The sequence below is a fragment of the Eschscholzia californica genome, unplaced genomic scaffold (assembly GCF_041429995.1).
Source record: "Eschscholzia californica isolate CP2 unplaced genomic scaffold, dmEscCali1.0.p SCAF_6, whole genome shotgun sequence".
NCBI lineage: Eukaryota > Viridiplantae > Streptophyta > Magnoliopsida > Ranunculales > Papaveraceae > Eschscholzia > Eschscholzia californica.
The window spans coordinates 18610358-18628690 of record NW_028238483.1 but is presented as its reverse complement, the minus strand read 5'-3'; the positions used below and the strand labels follow the sequence as shown (position 1 = coordinate 18628690).

The window sequence follows — 18333 nt, the reverse complement described above, 5'->3', positions numbered from 1 at the left end:
TAACAGTTACGAGATAACGAGGGCTAAAGTCTTACAAAGAAATACAACTGAAAAATTGTCCATCACTCTTTGTATGTAGTCAGACGACTCCCATGCATGAAGTCTCGAAATCAAGTTTTGATGAAAACAGTTTATAATCAAGATTTATTCATGCTATGAAAGCTCCTATAGTGGTAATTTAGTTTATGATATATTCCAATGTGTAAATGCATGTAAATGTAATGACTATTGGGTTGAGAGCAATAACTACAATTGAAAATACAATATTTTCAAACATAACTTTTCAAATGAAAGGTAAAGTATCCCAGATTTGATAATAGTTGAAAAACACTACCAGCACCTGAACGTAATCGAACAGTGATGAACTTATTGTTGCATAAATTATATTAAGTCTAGTTTTTGTTTTGCATTGTTTTTACACATTTTCAATTGTCTTGCATTGTTATGAAACGAATATTAAAGACATAGAGCGCAGGACGTTGAGATTGAGATACATACACAAAGTATAAACCTCATTATTTCATCCGAAAAATACGTCATGTAAAACTAAATTGTTTTACAAATCATTAAATAGGTCAAGAAAGTTGGGGAAGAAGATAGATGCAAATATTATTCAATCTCAAGGATAAATTATTTTACAAATCATTAAATAGGTCAAGAAAGTTGGGGAAGAAGATAGATGCAAATATTATTCAATCTCAAGGATGAAATCAACTTCACAAAGTTTTACCACTTTTGCTTATTCTGCTATGTATGACACAGCTAAACCTTTTCTTGTGGGACCATATCACATAGTGATCTTAAGCAAATCTTCCTGGTACTAAAAAGATTTTCCAACATTTGATGGCAGATGATATGACACTCTTTTAACCTAATCTGACAGAATTTGATATATTTATGGCTTCATGTGTCAAGAAAGTGATTGGTCTAATGATGCTACATGTGGTGTGACTTTATCACGTTTGATTAGATGGAGTGCCGAGGACACAGGCATTGGGCTTTGGGAGACTACTTAGGGCTAGGGCATTTGCCCCATAAAGAAGATTAAACCTTTTCAAAACTCACATGCAAATGGAAAAGTGGAATCTATACTAGCAGAAATCCGTAGATCAAATAAATTATTACCATACACCACCCGGAGAGCAACCTATCGGCATAATAGAAGAACATTCAAGAGAGGCCGGAAGTCGAAGAGCTTTCAGTCCAGAATCCAAGGCAACAATTTTCGAGAAGAATTATCACGATCAAAAGTTCGGAGTTACCGAGTAAGTATAATCTTCATTTTTTTTTATCTTTTTTCGAGTATTTTTGTGCATTTCATACATGTGTCAAGAGTAATTAAGGGTAGATTAGGCTGTTCTTTTCCCGGAGTGAGGCGTGCACCGGATTTTATTGTTTTTCTTCCTCTTGGTGTTCGTGGATTGGGCTATTAAGGTTTGAGCAACAGGTGGTGGTTGATGACTGAAATCTCGCTCCTTCCCTAGAACTTGAGAATCCTTTCTTCTTCCAGAGATATCTCTTTCCTACTTAGAGACTCAACCAGCGGACTTAATGACCTCTACCCCCATTTACATTCTCCTATCCAGTCTCTTGTTCTCCCCCTTCATACACCTCTATCTTTCATCTCCATTTACCTTCCACCTTCAAAACTGGTTAATGTCGACCCACTCCCATATTCATAGCATAGAAAGCCTTACCCAACAGATGTCTATTCAAATGAACATCTCTGCGTATGGTAACCTCACCATTACCTATCCAAAACCATCTGTTAGTAAAGAGCTCCAAGAGATATCTTCTGGTTTTATTGCTAGACTTTGCTGCCCTTATGATTTCGGTATTGGTTTTATCAGGAAGAACTTGTCTGGTCAATCTCAATTCTTCAGAGAATGTGCGATCAATAAAGCCCCTACTGGTCCAAATCTTTTTGTGATTAAGCCTAGAAGCCAGATTGTTATGAATGAGATCAATCAAGGTAGACCTTGGATCATCAGGGGTTGGTTAGTAGTCATGCAAGAAGTGGACTTTCCACTTGGTGATAAGGTTCCAGAGTTGATGTCAGAGCCTATGTGGTGCAGCTTCGCAGGTTTACCTTCAGCTATCCAGAATACAAAGGACTTGGAATCCATATTCTCTTGCATGGGATATATCATGCAGATCCAACCAAAAAATTTTAGCATGGTCCCAAACACTTTGATTAGGATCCAGTTCATGTACGATGTGCGTACACCTCTGCTTGCTACTTTGAACTCAATTTTCACAGATGGAGGGAAGCCGATTAATTTTAGCTACCTAAGGTTCCCGAAGGCTATTTGTCATAGGTGTCGAATTATTGAGCATCCTGCTACCCCATGCATCAAGCCGAATAGAAGATCTTCTGTATCTCCTTTGAATGCAAATGTGCCTTCTCCCATCTCTCCAGGTAATTGGGCCATCTCAGTTGTCCCCTTTATTATTCATCAAGAAGTTTCCACTAGTCTAGTGGATACAAATAAGCATAAAGGAAAGAGAAAAGAGGGGGAGCGTCTTATGGAAGTAAAAATAGAGGTGGGAGAGATAGGACATTCAGGGTTTAAGAAACAGAAGGATAAGAGCATGGGTAGTAGTTCCTTGGGAGAGAATTTGAGAGGTATCCCCTTCCCAGGCAATGTGTTGATGGCGTTGGACAATGAAGAATTCATCCCTCCAAGCTGGTTTGTCCCACCTCCTGAGTCTATTGATAGTCAGGAAGAGAGAAGGAGGCATAAGTTATCGGACTCTTTCCTTGTTTCCCCTAGCCAATCTTCAAGAGCTCACGATGATGGAATGGATGAACAGCCTGTAGGGATTTATACCCTTCTACTAGTGTTTATAGCGGAAATATGACATCTAATGTCTACACTAGTATTCCCAGGATCACATGCAAAACTAGTAATTAATCTAATGGAGATAGTAGATTACCTTAATCGCTTTTCCCTCGAACTAGTTGAATTGATTGAAGAAGACCAAGAGCTTCAAGTGTAGCTCCTCTACTTGGGACACGAGCAATCAATTTGATCTCCCACCTTGTTGTATAGCTAGCACACCAATGGTGGTTGGATAAGAAGAACTCCTTTCTTCTTGACTAGATAGATAGTTAATGGGAATTAGCTCACTTTCTCCTCTCTACTTGATGTGGTAGAGTAAGAAAGCTTAGAGAGAAATTCCACACCTTATTCTCTGCCCTAAGAGTGTTTATATATAACCCTAATAAGAATCCACCTCCTTTTAGGTTTCCTAAAACACCCTTTAGAATAAGATTTAGGGAAATAGTCGAAAATAGCAACTATTGGTATTTTCTCAATTCCCTAAGGAGGAGGTGCCCAAACACCACGAAAATTGGTAGATATAATTTTTATTATATCAGCAACTAACCCTCCAAAATTCATCCCAATCCGAGTCCTAGAAGTACCCGAACCGGTCTAGGCCCAAAAACCCTGTTTTTGGCCTTTTTGTACTATCTTTGCCTAATTCCTTTTTAGGCCTATGAGATATGTTTATGGGACACTCCCATGATTATATCTCACTCCCACTAGTCATATCCTAGATCAATTTGTCACTCTTATGTGTAACCCGTTGTAGGATCCGATCGAAGTTAGCCGCGAATTACTTCGTAATTCGACGATCGTAGTTGGTCTCTAGCTACAACTCTACGATCCCTAAATCAATCGGACTTGATGATCTTCCACATCAATTGTCCTATCCGACAATTTGTTCGCATTGTCACCTTGGTCGAAGGACATCTCCTTCAACTCCTTCAGACTCCCACTTGGACTTAGAACAAGTGCAATGCCTCGATTCCCGTGTCAATTTAGCATCCCATCTGATACGTCACGTCATTCAGACTTTCTTGATATCCGAGTACAACTGTAAAAGACAAACGATTAACTTTAATCCGTTTGAGCGCGGCCACGCATTTTCAGTTGCTACTCATCAAGTGGCCTTGAGACACTTTGTACCTAATGTGATTAGGATGACACAATCCATTCTTGCGCTCCCACTTAACTTCATGTCTGTCCTGTCCTTCCCAGTATCCGTCTTTATAACCTCCTTTTACGGCGCGGCGTTTAACGGAACCAAAGTCGGGCATTCCTTACATAAGATGAGTGGAGCACTCATGTTTTGAGGAATCTCTCCAATTGTCTTTATGAGAAGTATTGACGTTCATCACGAGTGATGTACTTCTCATTTGAGGGTTATCCAGTGTATAAACCTTTTACACACCCACGTAGTCGAATAGAATATACTATTCATATAGCCCATGAAACTGCGCTATCCCATCGACTCCCGTGCTAGTCTTCGTGAGTCATTGTTGTCCATGCAATGACCTGGACCAGGGATTTTTGATAATAATTATTCCAAGTTCACTTAATAGGGTTTCATTCATCAGATCACGTATCTGACAAACCTATTCGGAACGTTTTATTATCGATGGACTGTCGTTTAAACACTAAACCAAGTTTAGACGACTGGTGAAATAATTCTTATTATTTCTGATAATGAGAGTTGTAAATCTGAGCCTCTTCCGTAAAACTCCTTTTACCCACTCAGTTTTACTTGTCGAGGTTTAAAATTATACCTCATGCCTTAGACTGTGTATGAATCTCATACTATGCCTTAGGTGACAGTTTAGTTTGACCACCGTGGTAGTCGGTTTTAAACTTTGCTTATTATCAATTAATTTGAAGATTACTATCTTCAACCTTGATAATATCTAGTAATCTTTACTAGGGTTAAGGCCTTTAATTCTTTGTGTAGTATTTGCAACAGTTCCTGGCTTAAAACACTTTTAGCCTACTTTCCTTCCATGTCTGGAAGTTTGCTACGATGACATGTTCAACTTTGTACTACTTCATCCTTTAGCCTTCTAGGATGTACTAAGTAGTGTTTCGGTTTTCCAATCCGAATTCGGATGTTTAATTGCTAATCATGTCCAACATGATTGACTTTATGTTTTCGAACATAAATGTCTCTCTCATGCGTGCTAGCTCATCGGTGTCTTTTAGACTCCGAGTTTTGCAACGCCTCTGTCATGAGTTTTTGGGTCGAAATTCTTTTAGACTTTCCGAGTCTTAGATTTTCTGTTTCGGATCTCAAACATCTCAGCGTACTGAGTCTCTCTAATCCTATCATCCTTTTGATCTATGCTTATAGATCTTCAGATGCCCAAAATGGCATTTTATCCTTTTGTGTGTGGTCCTTTATTGAGTCAGTTCGTTACTGTTATACAACACCTTATGTCGTACTCAATCTTTTGTATGTACTCTGCATACGGACCCGGAAGGTTTGTTTACTCCCACTTACCTTCTTGAAACTCGTGATTCAAGATTTTCTTCATTCTCCAGGAATCAAATTTCTCTGATTGCCTTTTGAATCGAAGATTCTAACTCTTGCGTGCTTTTAATCCGTCGATAGATTTCTGAAGCATGCTTGTGGACATAACTTGATTGGAAGAATCTTTATTCTTCTTGTCTCGTTTCGGGAAACACGAATGTTTCCATCCTTCTCAGTTTTCTATTTTGGAAAACCAATTTAGGTCTTTTGTTGACTTAAATTATCAAGCTTCATGTCTTGACGAGATATGGATTCCACGATGATTTTGGCTTCTAGCCAAAATCTAGAGTCAGTTTTCGTTTCTGCGCAGGTCTTTTATCTCTTCAGAAATAACCTTTATTTTCTGTGTCTTTGAGATTTGGCCTTTTAGGGCTTTTGAACAACAATTTTGAATTTTCTCAACTACTTTGAGATATTCCTTTAGAGACACTTTCACTTGTTTTGAGAGTTCTCCGGCGAATGACATTCGCTTTTGTGCGGTGGGTTTATTAGATCATGTCTTTAACCTTTCCTTTTCCGAGGAACCGCAGTTTGTTGCTCTTGGTCGAATTTAATCGACTTGTACAAGTTTCATGATTGTTCTTCATGACCCTCCATGATTTTTCTCATGATCGAATTAAATCGACTTGTACTTTTCTCCCACTTATTCTTTTAATAATTAGTGTTTTCTCCCAGACTACTAGGTGTGCTAATTATTAGAAGAATACTATCATGAGCAACAAACACTTTGTTCTCTTGATTAGTTATGGAAGAAGCCCAAATTTCTTTTAAAAGAAATTGCGTCAGATATTAGCTAGTTTTGTAATGCTTTTACAAGCTTAGCTGTTAGACGGAATTTTGGTAGTTTTGTGAGAAGCTATGTCTAGACTAAATGGATTTTGGAGGATAGAGTTTGATTCGTGTTCTTCATCTTAATCCTTTTGGACACTCCAAATATGGATAGGTTAGAAGTACGTTTGAAGATCAATCTCTGTTTTTGACTCAAGGCTTTCTTTCTTGTCAGTTTGATTCATGTTTTGGTTATAGTGGACTTGTTGTCCTCATCCCTTTCGATTGGGATGAACCTATCTTATAGGTTTTTGACCAAGTTTAGAATCTTTTGGTATAGTTTGTTAAACTTAGCACTTATTAACATCTCAATTTAGAAATAAAATTCTTTATTGATTCTCCATAATACTTAGTACAGAGATGATGTTAAAAAACTAGAAAAACGATTAATCTAGAATAGTGCCTAAAGTAGACTTCGATCCCTTTCAGCATCCTTAGCAGTCGAGGCTTCTGCTCCCTCTTGGATCTTGTCTTCCTTAGCCAAATACTCAGTTCCCAGCTGCGCCTGTACATTCACAATGAAAGGGCAATTTTAGGTATTACATACCATAATTTAGGAATTTTACAGTATTTGATAAGTTAACTGTTTATACCTGAATTGGAAGCTACTGTTCCATTCTTTTTGTCCTCCAAGAACTTAGGGCAGTTTCTTTTCCAGTGGCCCTTGCCATCACAGTAGAAACATTTGGTGTCAGGAGGAGGACCTTTGTCTTTAGGTTTGGCAATTCGTTTGCTTTTACCTTTTGACGCGGTTTTCTTCTTCTGTTTTCCACCTTTCTTAAACCCTTTGTCCTTTTGTACCATAAGAACGTCCTTCTTAGTCTCCACTATAGCGACGTCCTTTTCGGCTGTTAGAAGCATAGAATGAAGTTCCTCCAACGTTTTATCCCATCCATTCATGTTGTAGTTCATCTTAAACTGATTAAAACCACTATGGAGGGAGTGAAGGATAGTGTCGGTAGCCGTTTGTTGGCTATAAGAGAAACCTAGTTTAGCCAGTTTGCCTATGAGCCTGATCATTTGGCGAACATGAGGCCCAACTGGTTTTCCCTTTTCAAGGCGCATGTCCATAATTGCTTTAGAGGTTTCAAACCTCTCCAATCTCGACTGTTTCTGGAACATTTCCCGAAGTTGTCGCATCATGGAGTAAGCATCCATGTCTATGAACTGCTCTTGCAGAGTCGGTTCCATGGTTGCTAGCATTAAGCAAGTTACGGGCTCTGCCTTTTTCCGCACACTCCTTTCTTCATCTATCTCTTCTTTAGTCGAATTATCATCCAATAAAGGAATTGGAGTTTCTAGTACATGTTGCTTTCCTTCCATCCTGAGAACTATTCCTAGGTTCCTTTCCCAGTCAAGGAAGTTGTGCTCATTCAGCTTCTCCTTGTCGAGAAGTGAGCGGAAGTTGAAAATATCTTTTGTCATCTTTGAACTACATAAAAGAAATGGCAAAGTTTTAAAACTCGTTATCGTTTTTGAAAAACATTAGTTTTCCCACATTATTCAATAAAAATCGTCCCCGATTGAATAAGTGATTCCAAGACCCCAGTTCTTCGAAGTAAAGCGGACGAAGGCCCTACCCTTTGACTCCGTCGTTCCGGGTGAGTGAACTACTTCACTGATCATACCTTATGACTCTTGGTTGATAGATTTCATTAATGAATGACTAATCTATCCTTTTGCCTCGAGTATCCAAGACTCTCTTGCTGATCTCGTTGAGTAGAACCATTTAGACGTGTAGGCCTCTTCTATAGGCCTACCCGCATTGTCCCAAGGTAGAGGAGGTACTCTGCGAAGGCCGACCCACCTTCCTCGAACAAGGGCGCAACGAGTGTCTTAATCTGGATAGGAGATTACTCAAGATTACTTTTGGGGACTTTTACGCTAGTCTGGCGTTTGTTATAGTGAACTATTTAGCCTAACTAACATCCACGACATAAAGCGTAAATAAGTAAGTAAATGCGCGCGAGAAAGTAAATCAAGCAGACATGGATCCTAGTATGGCCCCTAACCTAGAAGATCTAATCTCCCTTGGTTTTCTTCTTGTTTCGCCTTTTGGTTCGTCTTGGATCGCCATCTTTGAACCTCCATTGATTTCTCCCACTCGCCTTTGGGTTTCATCCTCGAGTTTCTTCAATGGACTCATAGACCCTAAACTCTAATTACAAGACTCTAACGATTCGCAGATCGTATAAACTTGAAATTAAAATTAATTACAAAGCATGCACCCATCCGTGCTTAAAACAAGAATAAGGAAATAAATCTATGGCCATACTAGTTTCCCGCATTCACATCACATGCAATCATATAATATATAGAGGCTAAGAATTATATATGCATGATTATCTTGGGAGATACTTTTGTTGACATCACATGTCACATTGCGGACCTTAAGTCTAAATTCGAAGAATTCAACTAATGGTGCTTTCCGGTTTTATGTTTTATGATTAAAATCATCTTTTAGAAAAACTCCGTTTTGGGCTCGAGAAAGCCCGGGTCAATTTCGGAAAAAATATTGGTTCGATTCTTAATGATTTCATAAATCAATTTAAAGAGAAATCCGTTTTGGGCTCTTGGATGGCCCGGATTGATTTTGAAATTATTTGGTTGGAATCGGAAATTTTTTTTGGCAAAAACTCCCACTCGAATGATGGTCCCTTTTCGTGGTCCGGAAAGCCTCGAAAAAGCCCGGGACAAGTCCTAGACAAGTCCCGGCCCAAGCCCAAAAAGGGCTCGGACAAGGTCCGGACATAGCACGGCCCATAGGGCCGGCATGTCCTGGCCGAGGCCTATCAAGGCCTGGTCTCGTCCTGGCCGGAGCCAGGACGCTAGTCCATGTACCAGACGCGTTCTAGACGTGTCTGGTACTGGACCGGACCAGCACTAGGTGTCTCGGACTAGTCCGAGACACCCAGAACCTCCCAGACGCGTCTCCAAGACGCGTCTGGTCGAGTGCTCTGGACGCGTCCTAGACGCGTCCTAGACGCGTCCTAGACGCGTCCTAGACGCGTCCAGGAAGCTCCTTCGCAGCTGCTGGTCGCGTCTTCAACACGCGTCCTTAGTAGCTGCTCTGGACGCGTCTTCAAGACGCGTCTCAGCAGCTGCTCTGGACGCGTCCAGAGGACGCATCCAGGAGCTTCTGGTCCGGCCAGGAAGCTTCCTGGCCGGACACTAGGGTTTTTCAAAACCCTAGTTTCCAAAAAGAATTTTTTTTTCTTATGCAACTTTAAGTTGCTATTTTCCAATTTTAAAACTTTTCTTAAATTTTTGAAATTCCTTTTAGAACACTTCTAAAATTTTTCAAAACTTTTAGAAACTTTTTAAATTTTTCCAAATTTGTTTTGAGAGTTTCCCAAACTCAAAACTACTCTTATTAGAACACTTCTAAAATTCCAAATCTTTGTTTTTCAAAAGTTTCCAAAATTTAAAAAACAACTCTTAATCAAACCAATTTTGGATCAAAATCTAGGTTTTTGAAATTTTTCAAAGAACAATTTTGAAATCAATTTGAAAAATCTTTGAATCCAATTCATAATTAATCAAATTTTATGTTTAAAACTTTTTTAAATATAACTATCAACATAATCAAGCATGGATTAGTTTGAAATTCAATGAAATTGAGTCTTTTAAAACACTTTTAATCATCAATTTGATTCTCAATTTGAAAATTTATTGAATCCCATCAAATTATGAGTTTAAAATACTTTTAAAAACATCTTTTAAAATACTTTTATAAACTCAATTTTCAAACTATTAAGCATATTAATTAGTTCGATTCTTAGCAAAAACTAGTTAATGGCAAGAGGCTCTGACGCCACTGTAGGGATTTATACCCTTCTACTAGTGTTTATAGCGGAAATATGACATCTAATGTCTACACTAGTATTCCCAGGATCACATGCAAAACTAGTAATTAATCTAATGGAGATAGTAGATTACCTTAATCGCTTTTCCCTCGAACTAGTTGAATTGATTGAAGAAGACCAAGAGCTTCAAGTGTAGCTCCTCTACTTGGGACACGAGCAATCAATTTGATCTCCCACCTTGTTGTATAGCTAGCACACCAATGGTGGTTGGATAAGAAGAACTCCTTTCTTCTTGACTAGATAGATAGTTAATGGGAATTAGCTCACTTTCTCCTCTCTACTTGATGTGGTAGAGTAAGAAAGCTTAGAGAGAAATTCCACACCTTATTCTCTGCCCTAAGAGTGTTTATATAGAACCCTAATAAGAATCCACCTCCTTTTAGGTTTCCTAAAACACCCTTTAGAATAAGATTTAGGGAAATAGTCGAAAATAGCAACTATTGGTATTTTCTCAATTCCCTAAGGAAGAGGTGCCCAAACACCACGAAAATTGGCAGATATAATGTTTATTATATCAGCAACTAACCCTCCAAAATTCAGCCCAATCCGAGTCCTATAAGTACCCGAACCGGTCTAGGCCCAAAAACCCTGTTTTTGGCCTTTTTGTACTATCTTTGCCTAATTCCTTTTTAGGCCTATGAGATATGTTTATGGGACACTCCCATGATTATATCTCACTCCCACTAGTCATATCCTAGATCAATTTGTCACTCTTATGTGTAACCCGTTGTAGGATCCGATCGAAGTTAGCCGCGAATTACTTCGTAATTCGACGATCGTAGTTGGTCTCTAGCTACAACTCTACGATCCCTAAATCAATCGGACTTGATGATCTTCCACATCAATTGTCCTATCCGACAATTTGTTCGCATTGTCACCTTGGTCGAAGGACATCTCGTTCAACTCCTTCACATCCTAGCCTAGTCGATTAATCTCTGTTGGTGTCTCTGCTTTAATTTGGAGTTTATATCTTGCTTTTTGTGGTAGTTTGTATTTGGTTTATGTTCTCTGTTTTTTTAGTTAATAGGTGTTAGCAGGTTTAGCTTTCATCTTTCTTAGTGTTTCTGTTGTTAGATCATCCGGTATAAGACAGATGATGTGGTCCTTTTGTCTATGATGTTTATTATGATACTCTATGCAGATTAGTTAGTTTCTCTTCTCCGTGCCTTGCGTTTTTGTGGATCTTTTTAGTTGATTAATCTTCTATAGCTAGAAGTGAATCCTCTGTTTTTGCTTCTCTTGCTCCTTTGTTTGTTTCTGTTTTTCTCTTGGTTTTTTGGCAGTACAGGTTAGGTCTTTCTCTCCCGCAGCTTGGACTGTTTTTCTTCTCGTGCCGGTGGAGTGCCTTTAATTTTTGGCCAAGCTTTTTGGGCTTAGCTGGTCTGTTTTCCTTCGGGAATGGCCCTTAAAACCCCTCCTTTAGAGGGTCCGGTTATTCTTAGTTGGAACGTGCGAGGAATCTCATCCTTCAATACCAAAAAACATTTACTTAATCTTATAAAAAAACACAACCCGGATATTATTTTTCTTTCGGAAACCAAAAATACATCGAGCCAAATTAACAAACATATCCATATTGGTAGACAGTATGCTAGTCACTTCATTGAACCTTATAACAAAGCAGGTGGCTTAGCGATGTTCTGGAAACACCACATAAAAGCGAACATCGTATACTCGGACAAACATATTATTCATATGGAAACTTCGGATAAAAACATAGACAACCATAATATCATCACCGGCTTCTATGGTAGCCCCTACCAAAAGGATAAGGTAAAGCCATGGAAAAAACTTATTGATTTAAACCCAGGAAAAGATATTCCTTGGGTTGTATTGGGAGATTTAAACGTCATTCTAGATCCAAAAGAGAAGAGTGGAGGAAACTCTTCTTCGAATTCTCGGATGCCGAAGATCTCGAATATTATTAATGATCTTGAACTGCTGGACATGGGTTTCAAAGGCAATCCTTTTACTTGGACAAATAAACAATATGGAGCTAATCTGATCCAAGAGAGGTTGGATAGGGCCTTGGCCAACCACCCATGGTTTCAAATTTTTAAAAATTCAGGTATCACTCCCCTAGATTCAGTTGGTTCTGACCATCTACCGATCCTTCTGTCTAATCATGGAGGAAACCACACTCAAGCAAAGCCTTTCAAATTCATGCGCACCTGGATGTCTCATCCAGATTGTTATGACTTCATAGCGAACATTTGGGCTGATAACGAAAGAGATCATACTAGAGATGATATACAGAGCAACCTCAAAAGCTTAAGTAAGCAACTCACAAAATGGAACAAAACAGTGTTCGGAAACATAGAAAATAGCATCAATGATATCATCAAATCTATTCAGAGAAGTCAACCTCGGAAGGAACACAATGAGCTGAACAACAAGCTTGAAGAACTTTATAATCTTCAAGAGAGTATATGGAAGGAAAAATCCAGAAACAACTTTATTACTTTAGGCGACAAAAATACTAAATATTTCCACGCACAAGCAATACAGAGGAATAGGACTAATCGAATTATGGCCATAAAAAATGACAGGGATGAATGGATGGAAGAAATAAGCGACATCCAAGACACCTTCTCAAAACACTTGCTCAACATCAGTACCACTACAAATCCTTCAGATAACACTGATATCCTTCAACTCTTCCTCCCGACCATCTCTCCGGCTCAAAACAATCTTCTCATCAAAAAACCGACTCATGCAGAAATAGACAACGGTATTAGCTGGCTGAAGAAAGAGGCAGCTCCCGGGCCGGACGGGTACCCACATTTTTTCTTTCAATCCAACTGGGACACAGTAAGTATTGACATTTACAAGCTGGTTGAAAACTTTTTTCTCTCAGCAGAACTGCCCAGCAATACAAATCATACTCACATCTGTCTCATACCTAAAACTCCAACACCCACTACACCTGCGGACTACCGACCGATAAGCTTGCTAAATACCACTTACAAGATCATAACAAAAATTTTAGCGGACAGGTTTAAACTGACCTTGGTAGATATTATATCCCCGTTCCAGGCGGCATATGTTCCGGGCAGACAAATCACGGATAATATCATCATCGGACAAGAGATTATCCATTCCTACAAAAAGATGAAAGGAGGAAAAGGTTTTTTTGGACTCAAATTAGACATGTCTAAAGCTTTCGACAGAATATAATGGTCTTTCATAATTAATATTATGAGGAAACTGGGCTACACGGAACATTGGATTAGCATGATTCACACTTGTATATCGACTTCTTCCATGGCAGTGTTAGTCAATGGGCATCCTGGTAAGATATTTTACCCTTCTCGTGGAATTCGACAAGGAGATCCCTTGTCCCCGTTTCTTTTCACCTTAGCCATGGAAGGTATGAGCAGACTTATGAATTCAGAGATGGGAAATGGGAAATTTCAAGGTTTCCCGAGCCGTGGGAACAACTTTGAAATTAACCACCTTCTGTTTGCTGACGACTGTATAATTTTCGGTCAGAACTCGCTTGATAATATCGATCGGCTAAAACTCATGCTCAACACTTTCGGTGAGGCCTCTGGACAAATGATCAATTACTCTAAATCGAATATTTTCTACTCTAAAAACTCACACCCGAAATTCAAGCGGATGATTATGAGGGCTCTAAAGGTCAAATATGCTTCCACTTCGGAGAAATATCTCGGTGCTCAACTGTTCATTGGTCCGAATAAAACTAGAGTTTTCAACGATCTGGTAGATAGAATCAGTCAAAAACTCTCGAAATGGAACAATGCATTCCTCTCTCAGGCTGGGCGAACGGTGTTCATCACAGCGATAGCAGCAGCCGTACCCCGATATCAGATGCAATGCTTCGCCATTCCAAAGGGCGTAAGCAAACGCATTATGACTATTCAAAAGTCTTTCTGGTGGGGTAAGTCAAAAGGTATATGTACAAAATCTTGGAAGTCGATCTGCCTCCCAAAAGATATGGGAGGCTTGGGTATTCATAGTCCAGATATTGATAACATAGCTATGTTAAGCAAACAAGCCTGGAGAATAAAGACTAATCCGGAAGCAGCATGGGTAAAATTCCTGAAAGCAAAATACTATCCGAATTCAGAGAATCCTGGTCCAGTAAAGAAACACCACTCTTGGATTTGGAAAAACTTATGCAAATCACTAAACCAAATAAACAACCTGAGTATATGGGAGGTAAAAACTGGCGAAAATATAAATATTTGGAATGATGTATGGATCCCAAATAAAAACCTTCCCATCACCAATCAACATAACTCAAATCTAACAAAAGTTTCTCAACTTATAGAAAATAACAAATGGAACGAAAACATAATACGGGACATCTTTGATGATAATACCAAAAACTTGATAAGAACAATTCCAATCAATCAGGAAGGTAAAGATGAACTGAAATGGGCTTTAACTGAATCTGGAAACTTTACGGTCAAATCGTTATACAATCACTTGAGAAGAGGAAATATCGACCCGAATCCCGATCAAACCAATTGGAATTTTCTTTGGGGGCTGCCTGTTATCCCCAGAATTAAGATCTTTCTCTGGAAAATATGCAACAAGGCGCTGCCGGTTAAAGGCAGAATAGGAAAATACATAGGAAACAATATGAACTGCCACATATGCAATGAAATAGAGACAATGGAACACGCACTGCTTCATTGTCCGGTGGCCAGGAATATCTGGTTCCACTTTAATATCATTTCAGGAAACATTGAATCTATAAAAGATTGGATTTTCGCGTGGAACAATTCTACTTATAGATGCAACAATCCAAATAAAACCCATTTTGCTACCATTCTGTGGATTATATGGAAAACTAGATGCAATAGTTGCTTCCAAGGAACCAAAACCGAGACATCGAGCATCATCAACGCTATACAAAATTACCCGGAAAATAATAATGAAATTATAAAGGAAAAACATAAAGTTACCGGAAAATGGTCCCCCCAACAGAACCGTTCTTAAAAATCAATGTCGATGCCTCCTTCACGAAGATTGATGAAAGCATAGGCACGGGATTAATTATTCACGATCACAAGGCTACATTCATTGAAGCTGCGGCCGCTTACACTAGAGCTAGAAACAGCGAAGAGAGCGAAGCTATAGCTATTTGCAAAGGTATGGAATGGGCAATACATAGAGATTACAAGCACATTATCATCGAAAGTGACAGCTACAACCTCATACAGCACATCAAAGATCGAAAGCATTCGATAGGATGGCAATCAAAGATCCACATCCAGAACATTAAAAATATGACGAGAAGCTTTGAGGGTGTCTCCTTCCAATATACAAATAGAACGATGAACTCTCAAGCAGATGCTTTAGCGAAGTGGGCGAGAAGAAAGAAAAAAGAAAAGATATGGAAGCAAGTGCCTTATTTTCTTATTAAAAAGTACTATAAGGATATTTTACTTTAGTTTATAAATAGCAGCCTATTTCAACAAAAAAAAAAAAAATTTATGTGCAGACTGTCTTTTTTTTTTTTAGAAGTCGATTACGATCAATGTATGTCGTTACATTTGAAATTGATACATCAAAGATGTGATAAGTTCAATAAACGCCCACTCAAACTCTAATAGTGTTTTGCACAAATTTTTTTCACTTGAAGATTTTTTATTTATTTTTGTTGAGATACACTTGAAGATTTTAGGGTTTACATTTTGATGGCCTTTGAGATATGAAAATATGACAAAAGCCAAAGATTGTAAACTAGTTCAATTTTTTTTTCTTCTTGCAAAGTGATACTAGGGAAATAAGATGCCCTTAGTTGTCAATGGTGACCACGACGTATGCCTAGAGTGATCGTGACAGTCCGGTCAAACAACTAAGTCGATAGAAATATGACTAGACAGATATTCGAAAATGATAGTAAGCATGGTCGACAAAATATATTTTTTCAAGAAAAACCGTGTGTGCTTTTGTATTTGGATGATTTTCTTAGAGAGATGGAGGGTTAGGGCCTAACAAATCTAGAGGTGCTAAAAAAAATTCCTTGAGTTGGCATTCTCATGGCTGAGCTCTCCAATGTGGGTCTAGGGACTGCGGCCCAATAGTGGAGTCCAATAGGTTGTGTCCATCAAGGCATCAACTACTTGAAGATATTGCCCACATTAGAAAACACTAACAAAATAGAAGCTTTTACAAGCCCACGTACTTTGTCGTTATACACACCATTTTTAAGAAAAGTTCAAAATAATACAAAAGGAAGAAGAGCGGTCGGGTCCGCGACAAGGGTGCCCCAACTACTATCTCTCTTTTTCTAATCTTCACCACCGCTGCCACCATCATCACCACCACCACTGTCACCACCATTCTCGGCCTCTTTCACAAACAATCCTTGAAGTTGACGACGGTTCATTTGAAACCCTACTCGAGGGCAGAGAGGTGGTGAGGACTATCCAATGTAGTTTTTTTTTTGTTGAGAGTCCAATTTAGTTGTTGGGAGTGTCAAAAAGCAACAGACTTATCTCGGTCAAGCTCTGAAGCCGAATATAGAGCTTCAGCTGAAGCTTTATTAACATTACCTGGGTTAGCTTTGTTCTTCAAGAACTTGGCGTGACTCTATCTTTGTCCACGATACTTAATTGTGATAATATGTGTAGCATCGCTATGAACTCCATTCACAATATAAAAATAGTAAGAAGTAATTAGGTTTCCTCAACCAAAACCATTGATTTACATTGTTCTTTAGAAGTTATACAGGCACTTACATACCCCAACTACCAACATTCTTGACCAAGGCAATTATCAAACCTACATAAAGAAAAACTCATCCTCGGCTGTATCACCGCCACCACCACCACCATATCAAAACCTACATAAAGAAACACTCATTTTGTCTATATAACCATCACCACCATCTAATGTCTATCACCACCACAACCGCGGCGTAACCAACCACTACCACAGCCTTAGGAACTACCATCATTACTATCTCTTTCCACTTCTCATTAGCTTTATGTTAAACCCATTTTCTTCTCTATCACCGCCATCGTCTATCACCATCACAACCGCACCGTAAGCAACCACCACCACAGCCTCACAAACTACCACCATTACCATCTCTCTCCACTTTCTCATTAGCTCTATGTTTTTGTAGCTTGGGGTTCACCTCCTATAACTCTATAAGAGTGAATAACCAAAATGATTGAAACTATGCTAGTATTTTTTTTCTTTCAAAATGAATATGAAAGATTAAGCAAAAACACTAGACAAATATATATGTTTATAAAGTAATTAATCAACATTAATACAAATTCATCCACAATTATAATTCTAATTCATAATCAAATACAAACCCATAATAAAATTAACATCTTTTATTATAATTTAAATTATTAAACAGGTAGAATCTTCTTAACAATCTCATCACCAAGAGCAGCAATCTGTGAATCAAGAGCTTTAATTGTTTCTTCCTTTTGTTTCTCCAAATTCCCAAGTGCTTCTGCTAATTCCTCTTCAACTTTCTTCCTCCCTTCCGCCATTTTCGCTTCCACTTCCACCGTCGTTTCTTTCTTCATCTGATTCAACGCCGCCGTTATTTCAGCTCTCGCCGCCCTCATTATCGCCGCCGCTTGTTCATCTAATTGTTTCACTTCCGATGAAGTATCTTTAACACTGTTTAATTTCTCTCTTATATCTGCATCTCTTGCATCCATGAAATTACCAAGTGGGGTATAATAGATTTTGTCAAGAACAACCATTAAGAAGAGAAATTCAGCCATTATTAATGGTAGAGTAAGATTGAAATCAAATAATGCTGCTTTTTCAATCTCGGCAGCCATTGATGGTGGTGCCATTGATAAAATTGCTGCTGCTGCGGCGGCGAATGTGGTTGTTGATTTCAAAGAATCGATTGAGAGTACAAGGTTTGGTTTGTTTTGGGTTTTTTTGAAATTTACGGTTGAGAATTGGGGGAGTTGGAATTTTGGTGGTTTTGGAGTTGGTTGGATGGACGAAGATTTGATTAGGGTTTTGGAGGAAGCCATTATCATGTTTGACATGATTTTGGTTGTCTAGATTTCTCGACAGATTTATGAACCCTAGCTGATCAATTTCCTTCTCTCTCTCTTTTTCACTTTGTATTTGGGGAGAGAATAATGTGGATGAGTGTTCTTGAGTGAGAGAGAATCAAAATCCTATCTCAATACACACCACATAATTCTTGAGGTTAATAGAAATATAGGAAGTTGGGATTATTCTTTATTTTATTTTATTTATTCAAAATGTGAAAGAAATATTGTTTTTTTCTTTTGTAGAGAATTTTTTAAATTTCGATGTA

At 38.6% G+C, this 18333-nt stretch overlaps 3 protein-coding genes across 3 annotated transcripts; 2 read left to right on the top strand and 1 right to left on the bottom strand.

Moving 5' to 3' along the window:
* The first annotated feature begins 1032 nt into the window (after positions 1-1032).
* Positions 1033-11201, top strand: LOC147532179 (uncharacterized). The gene is made up of 3 exons (XM_086649660.1): positions 1033-1265; positions 1851-2817; positions 10963-11201. Exons 2-3 carry the CDS (start codon positions 1954-1956, stop codon positions 11065-11067), a joined length of 969 nt encoding a protein of 322 aa, XP_086505786.1. The 5' UTR covers positions 1033-1265; positions 1851-1953; the 3' UTR covers positions 11068-11201.
* A 537-nt stretch (positions 11202-11738) lies between these two features.
* LOC147532178 (uncharacterized) lies at positions 11739-15469 on the top strand. Its single transcript, XM_086649915.1, has 3 exons — positions 11739-12774; positions 13315-14099; positions 15044-15469. The coding sequence occupies exons 1-3, from the start codon at positions 11739-11741 to the stop codon at positions 15467-15469; spliced, it is 2247 nt and encodes a 748-aa protein (XP_086506041.1).
* A 1791-nt stretch (positions 15470-17260) lies between these two features.
* Positions 17261-18241, bottom strand: PDE334 (ATPase, F0 complex, subunit B/B', bacterial/chloroplast). The gene has a single exon (XM_086649659.1). It carries the CDS (start codon positions 18053-18055, stop codon positions 17390-17392), a length of 666 nt encoding a protein of 221 aa, XP_086505785.1. The 5' UTR covers positions 18056-18241; the 3' UTR covers positions 17261-17389.
* Between the last annotated feature and the right edge of the window lie 92 nt (positions 18242-18333).